Source organism: Seriola lalandi, unplaced genomic scaffold (genome assembly GCF_002814215.2).
Source record: "Seriola lalandi dorsalis isolate HSWRI2012SDOR001 ecotype SW California unplaced genomic scaffold, Sedor1 jcf7180002054813, whole genome shotgun sequence".
NCBI lineage: Eukaryota > Metazoa > Chordata > Actinopteri > Carangiformes > Carangidae > Seriola > Seriola lalandi.
Genome location: NW_019525366.1, coordinates 12,118 through 21,864, shown reverse-complemented (window position 1 = coordinate 21,864; position 9,747 = coordinate 12,118). Strand labels below are relative to the sequence as shown.

Genomic DNA, 9,747 nt, shown 5'->3' with positions numbered 1-9,747 from the left:
GGTAGAGAAAGAGAGGGGTAGGGGGAGTAAAAAGGAAAAGTTAAAATGAAAGAACAAGATGAAAAAGATAAAAGCATGAAAACTTCAGGTGTGTTTGTTTTCATCTTCTGGCCGCGGCAGGCAGGTGGGGCTTAATGCATCAGGTAAACTGACCTCAGAGATCAGAGTAAACCCCACCTGGCTGGAGCACCCAGAGCAGTAACACAGTGAGTATTTAAGGTGGAATGGAGGAGTTAGTCGTACCTTGTGGCTGTGGAACAGCTACAGGAGGCGGGAGGAGCAACAAGAGGAGAGACAGGAGGTCACAGGTCAGAGGTCACAAGTCAGTGATGAACACATGAATAAACAGACTGCAGCTCATGGTTGGTCATCTCTGTTTACACTTACACACAAATCATATTTAACACATTCAACTGTAATAACTACAAACTGTAATAACTAAACTGTAATAACTGTAATAACTAAACTGTAATAACTTCAAACGGTTTACTATAAACTGTTATAACTACAAGTTGTAATAACTAAACTGTAATAACTTCAAACGGTTTACTATAAACTGTTATAACTACAAGTTGTAATAACTACACTGTAATAACTACAAACTGTAATAACTGCGAACAGTTTTACTATAAACTGTAATAACTAAACTGTAATAACTAAACTAATAACTATAACTGTAATACCTATAAACTGTTATAACTACAAACCATAATAACTACAAACTAATTACTGTAAGAACTACAAATTGTAATAACTATAAACTGTAACTACTTTTAGTTTCAGAGCTACAAAGTCATATCAGTAATTTCACTTGTTTCATTATCAATAAATATATATATATATATATATATATATGTAAATATTGTAAATATTATGGAGAAAAATGTAAAATGAGTGCTGTCATTAAAAAGGCTTTACTAGAGGCCAATTATCTTAATTTCATTATTGTTGTTGTTTATGTTTTATTTCATAAGGAAACGTAACACTGACAGATTACTGTTAATTTAACTTTGCTGTAATGAGAGGTTGTTGTTACAAGAAGGAAAGTTAATTGTTTTACGGAGAAATGGTAATGAGACAGTTTCTCCATATAAAATCAAACTAAATTGATTATTGTGAAAAATTTAAACTGTTGATATAAAATAACTTAAATGATCAGGCTGCAGCAGCATCAGTTATATTCAGTCTGAGCTGGTGAAATGTTAATAAAGATAGTTTAAATAAAGTTACTCACCACACTGGGAGCAGACATCATAAGATCCAAACATCAGTAAACCAGCAGCTGACTGACTGTGACTCATGATTAAAGCTGATTCACACTCACTATTACCTCACACACAGTGTGACTTTTGACCCCAGGGTCAGGTAAAAGCACCTGGAGCTGCTCAGGTTTTCTCATGTTGAGGTGTCGACAAACTCTTCACCTGTAAAACTACAAAACTCTTAATATTATTCTTTATCTTTCTTCTTCTGGAACTACAATTCCTACAATGCTCCTGTCTGTCATTGGAGTTCTGCAGCCTGGACCTTTATTGTGAAGGGACATCAGAGATCATGACATACACAGGAAGTCCTGACCAGTCCTCAGTCCTGATCCGGCTCACTGGTTTGGGTTTAAGGACTTGTTGTTATGACAACAGCTGCAGCTTCTGTAATGAGGAACCATATTTCAGAATAAAAGCCCACTGACCTCCTTCTGTTGTCTCTCCAGCTCCTTCATCCTGATCTCCCGGGCCTCGGCCCTCGCTGCTCGCTTCGCCGCCAGCCTCGCCTCCGCCTGACACACACATCAACACGTCGTTGATCATCACCAATAATCACTCAGCATTCTTTAACCCTTATAGGTGGTGCTTCACAGAAAAAGAAAAACTGCTGTTAATAATAATGAATATTTTCTCTACATTTTGATATGAAACATGAAAGAAAATTAACAAAATAAAAGTCCAGTGCAGCCTATTCCTAATCTGATCAATGCGCATTGATCTCATCATGGACTGTCATTGTTTCACACAGACCCTCCACCCCCCACACACAAACAGACACCCACACTTCACTGATCCTCTGTGTTTACAGATTATTTAGAAACTAATGAAAATCGTTTTAGTTTTATTTTGTATTTTTTAATATTCATGGACTTAATTATCCTTTTTTTCTCTTTTTTATACATATTTTCAAATGTTTTTAAAAAAACTTAAAAATAAATAATATTTTCTAGGAAAAAAAAAGAAGTAAAAATGGAAAATAAGTTTCTGTGTCTGGTTTCTCAGGTGAGTTCAGTCGGAGTTTCCTCCAGCAGGGGGCATGTCTCTCTGTTCACACAGGAGGAATGTGGACCATCCACCTGAGACACTCCCTCCATCACCATGACAACAACACACCCTGACACCTGAATACTTGCTGATGACACACCTGTGCTCACCTGCGCACATTCAGTCTTTACAAGTTTATTTAATGTCCAGTTAAAATGTACACATTTTCACCAAGAAAATAATTATATAAACATTTTTTAAAAACTATTTTTCCTGCTTTTATTGTTAAAACTCCTCTAAATGTATTTTATTTGTTTGTTTATAAATACAGATATAAAAACACATAAATACATACAAATATATTGTACATTTTTATTTGTAACTGTTTGTCTCAAAAGTCACCAAATTATTTTATTAATATATTTTTGTTCTTCATTTTTTCTTTAATCAAAACATTTATTTAACATAATAAGGCCTACATACACACACACACACATATATATATATATATATATATATATACACACACACACACACACACACAAGCTCATAGAGAGCTGTGTTAAAATAAACTGTGTATAAACTGACTGGTGGTCTGATCCAGATGATGTAGAGATCTGTGCAGATTAATGTTTGTGCTGCTGCTCAGGATTAAAGGATGGAGGTCACTCAAACACACACCAGACTCCATTTAAAAATGACTTTATTTAATCCGTTAATATTGTTTTTATATTACATTTATTTATATTCTACTTCTGTTTGTTTGAATTTTCTTTAGGTTTGTGTCTCTTTGTTTCTTTATTATTATTATTTTATTTATTGTCAAAGTAAATTTAGGTTTGTTTGAGCTTTACATTTTGTTTGTTTGTTGATATAATATTGTGTACATGTTTGTTGTGTGTGTTCTGGTTATAACTTGTCTTGTCGTGGTTGTTTCTGTGTGTTTGATCTTGTCATCCACATCTCTGTTTCCATCAAACTGGTTTCACTGGTTCAATGTGACCGAACCAGTTTGAAGTCAGTTTGTTCACCAGCTGAAGGAAACTGAGATCAGCTGTTTTACCTGCAGATCTCACCTGAACCCTTCAACAGCTCAACATTGAGACTTTAAAGACAGACCTGAGGTCAGAGGTCAGAGCTGAACTGTCAATGATTGAACTTTAAACTATAATCAGACAGAAACCTAAAGTCAAGCAGCAGATCCTCTCATGACGTTTCAATTCCTCCATTCACAGAATAAATAAGTACATTTCTCCAGATAATTAATTCATTAACGCGGTTTCAGACAGTGTTTCCATCCTTCTGTGATAACGAGCCTTTTCTAACATCATCATCTGACACTTTTTCACCTGTCATTATCATTCATGTTAAAATCATTTCAATTCATTTTCCCTCATAGACTTCACTCATCATCATCAACAGTAACAATAATAATACTAATAATAATAATAATACACAGTGACTAGACTCTGTACTCAGCGGATCCACCTCAGATCCTCTCAGGTTCAGGTGTAAACATATCTGGACTGTGGTAGACAGATGTTTCAGGTTTTCATTATTATTTCGAGTCACTGAGTGAAACTGATGAGGAAATGATTTTGACCAGATTAACAGAGAGACTGTAACATCACTCTGACATCACTTCCTGTCTCTTGAGTCTCACTACATCAGTAACCACAGAAGAAGAAGAGCTTCACATTCCAGCTTCCGTATGTAGGTCGACCACAACAATGGCTGCAGCACAGATTCGGCCTGAACATAAAGACTCTTCTGTTTCAAGAGCAGAGACGTCTGATTAATGACCATCATCATCATCATCATCATCATCATCATCATTGTTAGAGCAATACAGAGGACCAGCTCTGACTCTGGGTCACGTTTACAAACATTATGTTGTGCTTTTATTTTATTAGTCAACAACCTCAGGAAGAGGTCATGTTATTGTTATTATTATGTCATTATTTTCTACTTTACTCATTTGACTGTTTATCAAAAGAATTATTTATAATACTGTAACATATAAAAAATACAATGTAAAACACTTAACAAAAAGATTGTATGAAAAAAACTTTTAATAATTAATAATTAAATAAAATTTGATGAAATAAAAAGTTATTTCTTTTATTTTGTAAATTTATTCTTTTATTTTCAAAAAATCATTTTAATTTCATAAATGTTTGCATTTTATTATTATTATTATTATTATTATTATTATTTTGAAACAATATAGGGAGGGATCATGGGAGTTGTTGTCTTCACCACCAGTGGTTCAGGAGGTTTTTATTGGAGCTGAATTCTCCTCTCCACAACAAACAGATCAGCTGATTAAAACCAGTAAAAGTGAATAAAACATGTTCATGTTAAATTCCGTGTTTCTCTAACACAGCTCAATGAACACAGGACGAGCTGCTGCTTTCTCTGGTAAATTAATATCCAGATGTCTGAATAAGAAATAAATAAAAAAACTCTATACAATGCAAATATTCAGTGAAAAAGGTGAAGCTTCAAAATGTGACATAGAACTGGAGAAAACGTTTAGACTTTTTGATGTGGAAAAGTTACAAATTATAACTTTGATTTTCGAACTTTTTACTTCTCATTTAATATGTATGTATTATCTATTTAGGGGGGGGGCGGGGTGGCCGTGGGGTCCCGGGCCCGAACAGGTGAGTCCGGAAGTGTCTGTGAAAACATCACCGGATTATATATGAATGTTCCGCCGCTGTAAGATCACTGAACTGCGGGTTGTTCCGCAGTATGACTGTGACTGATCTGACCTCTACTGCTGTGATGAATTCTCACTCATATTAAATCAATACAATAAGATCGATAAGGAGCCTCACCTCCCGTGCGATCTGGTTGAGGGCATCATCCTCGGCGGTCAGCTTCTCCCGGTTCGGGATCCTTTTCCTGCCCGGTCCCTGAGTGCCCATCGTCGGGGGAACTGTCCCAGAGGTCTCCGTCAGTCCGACACGCGTCACGTTCAAAAGAGACGGGAAACTCAGTGAAGCTGTTCGACTGTTGAAGCCGGAATCCTCGGATGATATCTGGCGGTCAGCTGCTCTCGGTTCTGGATCCTGGTCTTGTCAGGTACTCAAGTCCTCATCGTTTGGGCTGAGTGCCGAATTAACCACCGAGGTCTCCTTTGATCCAGAACAAACAAACCTGATAGTCAGAGTAAGAAAAATAAAAAATAAATACGTTTCAGTTTAAAACCCGGTGTTTTACCGAAGCTATCCGGTGGTCAGCTCCTCCCGGTTCTGGATCCTGAAGTCTACATCGCTCAGCAGGTATTTATACACATACCGAATAATACACAAAGGTCTCCTGTAGTCCAGACCGACGGGACTCGATGTTCAGACCCGGGAAAATACTAAATGAAGCTCTCTGGGATTAAAACAGACGTTTTCCTGACGCTATTCGGCGGCCAGAGGGCGTCCAGAGCAGCCGCGGGCCGAGCTGCCGCCGTTGTTCATCCTGTTTTCGCTAGCTACCGTTAGCTAGCTGTCAAAGTCACTACCGGAAAACCGGAGGGGAAAACACGTTAAAAACACCGGTCGTTGCTGCGGTTGCCTGTTGCCGCCGTTTACATCCGCCAGTGAGGAGAAACCAGTCACCGCAGCGTCGTTAAAACCGCCGGTAAACTCGTTAATCCGCTATTGTCAGCAGCCGCTGCGAACATTTGAAGCTCGTTGGAAAGACGCGGGTCTTCTTCCCCGCAGGTCCCTGAAGTACACAGCAGCGACGGTGTCAGGTGGGCCGCAGGTGGGCCGGTACCGGTCCGTAAACACATCCCGATATGACACACCACAGTGTACAGCGGAGGGAGGAAGCTTTTATTGTGGTGGGAAGGATGTTCACAGCGTCAAGTTATACACATTTACATACACAGAGGAAGTTAAGGTTTTCAAAATAAAACGAGGATACTCGAAGAATTGTTTTGTTCTTTTAAACATTATTTTAGTTTATGGAAAAAGTTCAGTTGTTACATGTTAAAGTATTTCTAAATAAGAATTTTTAAAGATTTAGTTATTAAAACTGTTACAAAAAATATCAACAATAATAGTAATAATGAGTATATTTTATGTAAATAATATTTTAATTAATTGAATGTATATGGCATAAATAAATAAAAATTAAATTGTTGAAATATAACAAAAAACAATATATATATAATCTCATAACTAACTATAATATAATGTTGAAATATAACATTGTATATAATTACATGTAGTTGATAATAAATCATACAAACATTGCATAAAGCTATATGTTTGTACGTTAGAGGGTCAATACCTCAGTATCAATAACTGATAATCACACAGCTGATTTTATAGTTTATTGATCAGAAGCCAAAAACTGATAGACAGAGGGCAACACTTATCACATGTTCTTATTATAATCAATACAGTATTGACTTTAATCTATAATCAATAAATCAAAGAAACTAAACATTTAAATCTCCTAAACAATATTTCCAAACATCACAGATTGTTAATACTGATCAATCATACTGACTGTCAGTCAATCATTATCAATGTTTATTTATTCAGCAATTAGAAACGACACTAGGAAAATGTTTCTAATTAGTTTCTGCTGATTGTTGATTAAATTTCACAGACTTTTACAGGAACAGATAAAATTCTTTCACTCATTTAACTCAGATTTCCTTTTGTTTTATTCTAATATTTATTTTTATTAATATTCTTATTTAATGTCATATGTGTTTAAAATATAGAGTTTCTCAGTTTAAACTTTTGTAGTTTTATTTTTGTTTAAAGGAGCTACATGTTCTCAGTCCATCAGGAGAGGATGAAGAGGACGATGGCCATCATCATCATCATCACCTGCTGCCGCCATGTTTGTTGTCAGAGAAAACTCACATAAAGCTATGGAGTTATTTATTTTTAAAATGCCTTTTCAAATAGTTTTTCAAATTCTATTATGTATTCATGAATTAATAAATCCCCCCAATATAAATAGTTTATTTCATGAATGTTGTATGCTGTTTTTGTAAATCCATTTTTAAATCCGAAGTATTTATTTATTAATTAATCATTTATTTATAAATTCTTTTTGTAATTCCTGTTTTTAATGTCTATTAAAATATGAAATTAAGGAAATGCTTTATTAATTTTCCTGTGATGTCCCTGCTCCTCCATATACAGCAACTTCTAGTAAAGTTAAGACTGTGATTTTTAATAGTTTTTTTTATTGGTTGATAAAATGTTTGTGTGAAATTTTATATTTAATTTTTATGCTGTTTACATTTATCCTATTTATCTTTTATCTTGTCATTTTACTCTTTATACTTTTGCTCTTCTTTTATCTATTTTCAATTTTTTCTAAATGTTTTCTATTTAAAAAAATGTCTTCTTGTGTGTGATTGTTAATGTGACAAATGAATTATAATAAATCTTTGACTCTTTGAGGAAACATCGGAAACTGTAGAACATAAACTAACTTCTGTAAATGATGTTTGTGTTTCTAAAGAAATATTGATCAATATGTTTTAAGTTAACTCTTCTCTCGCCAGGTGGGATGGTTGAAAGCACCAGAAAATCTTAGTTAGCTGACTTGTTTTAGTGAGCTGTGTGTTTTTTCGAGACCTGTATTATTGTTGTTGTTGTTGTTGTTGTTGTTGTTGTTGTTTTACAACAGGTTCATTAAACATTTTAGAGATGATGGATTGTGGCCTCTGTTCTGTGCTTCATGTTTTTAAAGTTCTACAGTCTGTTCTAAGGTTTTACACAATTAAAGGTCACAACATGTTTCTGTTGGTCTCAGGTTGTTTTTGTCTGGTTCTCTGGTTGGTTCTCTGGGTGGTTCTCTGGGTGGTTCTCTGATTGGTTCTTTGGTTCTCTGGTTGGTTCTCTGGGTGGTTCTCTGATTGGTTCTTTGGTTCTCTGGTTGGTTCTCTGGTTCTCCAGTTGGTTCTCTGGTTTCTCTGATTGGTTCTTTGGTTCTCTGGGTGGTTCTCTGATTGGTTCTTTGGTTCTCTGGTTGGTTCTCTGGGTGGTTCTCTGATTGGTTCTTTGGTTCTCTGGTTGGTTCTCTGGTTCTCTGGTTGGTTCTCTGGGTGGTTCTCTGATTGGTTCTTTGGTTCTCTGGTTGGTTCTCTGGGTGGTTCTCTGATTGGTTATTTGGTTCTCTGGTTGGTTCTCTGGTTCTCTGGTTGGTTCTCTGGGTGGTTCTCTGATTTGTTCTTTGGTTCTCTGGTTGGTTCTCTGGTTCTCCAGTTGGTTCTCTGGTTCTCTGATTGGTTCTGTGGTTGGTTCTTTGGTTCTCTGGTTGGTTCTCTGGTTCTCCGGTTGGTTCTCTGGTTCTCTGGTGCTTTTCTGGTTTAGTACATGTTTGATTTCCACTGAGCTCCGTTAGTTTCTAGAACAGAATAAATCACATTAAATATTAAATATAATAATTAAATGAAGTCATGTATTAAAACCTGCAGCGATTCATCTAAATAAATAAAATCACTTTAATCACATTGATGAAACTTGATACATTTTATAATAAACATAAACAGCTGTTGAAGACAAACATAAACAAAGCGGAGGGGCGGAGTCAGGCGGTGTTGGGGTCTTACTGGTGAAATCCTGTGTTGACTTCTTCCTCTGATGAGATCCACCGACCTGCGGAGACACGTCACAGGTTCAAACTGACTGAACACGGCATCATTTCCTGCCACAAACCTTCTCATGTGATTATAGAAAAACAATAATCATATATAATAGATCAAATAAAGGTTATATTATAAGGTTATTATTGTGATTAAAATCAGACCTTCTTCTTGGAGCCAGTGGCGCTCAGAGCAGCGATCTTACTCTCGATGTCAGACACCTGGAAAACACAAACCGTGATTCATTAACCAAATCTAAACTTGCTGAGACTCAAGCACAGAAGAAGAGACAGATTCTGTGGTCTAGGTGTGGGTCTGGACCGGACCCACCTCGCTCTCAGCGCTCTGGACTCTGGCGGCCGTCAGCGCCACCACGTCCTCCAGCTCCGACAGCTCTGAGTCCGTGGTCCCTCCGAAGCGGTTCTTGGCGCTCTGCTCCAGTTTACGAAGCTTGGACTCCAGTTCGTAGGACTGACCGGCGGCGATGTACACCTGGACAGGTGAGAGGACAGACTCACCTGTGTGACACACCTGCAGACCGCTGACAGTGATGGTGACAGGGCTGAGTATCACACACTGGTTCTCTAGTGGACTAACTAAGACCAGAATCCACTCAGCTGATCCAGGTCACTGGTTCTGACCCGGCTTTGAAAACAGTTTGTATTGTGCGGCTGTTGCATCATGGGAAAATGACCTGCACGTCATGACCTCTTCAGTAACTAGTGAGGGTCTGCAGATCTGATAAGACCAGGACCAGAACTCCAGCTGGACTCTGATGGAACCAGAACCAGGCAGTATGTTTCAGATACCCAGCCCTGTGGTGAGCCGGGGGAGGGGGGGTGTCAAGCCAGTCCAGACATTTGTCATGCTTCAGACGAG

At 37.2% G+C, this 9,747-nt stretch overlaps 2 protein-coding genes across 6 annotated transcripts in view; both read right to left on the bottom strand.

Annotated features, from left to right (window-relative positions):
* Positions 1 to 5,215, bottom strand: part of lrrfip1b (leucine rich repeat (in FLII) interacting protein 1b) — a 21,328-nt gene extending 16,113 nt beyond the window's left edge. For all 4 annotated transcript variants that reach the window (XR_015438457.1, XR_002761804.2, XM_023426135.2 and 1 more), the window contains exons 1-3: positions 5,093 to 5,215; positions 1,691 to 1,777; positions 244 to 261 (exon numbers count right to left, since the gene is read on the bottom strand). Coding sequence is in view for 2 of the 4 variants with exons in the window: in XM_023426135.2 (XP_023281903.1) it covers positions 244 to 261; positions 1,691 to 1,777; positions 5,093 to 5,182 (195 nt within the window). In the remaining 2 variants the exon portion in view is untranslated. The remainder of the gene's footprint in view (positions 1 to 243; positions 262 to 1,690; positions 1,778 to 5,092) is intronic.
* Positions 5,216 to 8,198: 2,983 nt separating this feature from the next.
* The window catches only part of mlpha (melanophilin a), a 13,325-nt gene continuing 11,776 nt past the window's right edge, over positions 8,199 to 9,747 (bottom strand). For both annotated transcript variants that reach the window (XM_023426109.2, XM_023426111.2), the window contains 4 exons: positions 9,199 to 9,360; positions 9,033 to 9,089; positions 8,836 to 8,881; positions 8,199 to 8,630 (listed from right to left, as the gene is read on the bottom strand). In XM_023426109.2, coding sequence (XP_023281877.1) covers positions 8,593 to 8,630; positions 8,836 to 8,881; positions 9,033 to 9,089; positions 9,199 to 9,360 — 303 coding nt within the window. In that variant the 3' untranslated portion in view covers positions 8,199 to 8,592. The remainder of the gene's footprint in view (positions 8,631 to 8,835; positions 8,882 to 9,032; positions 9,090 to 9,198; positions 9,361 to 9,747) is intronic.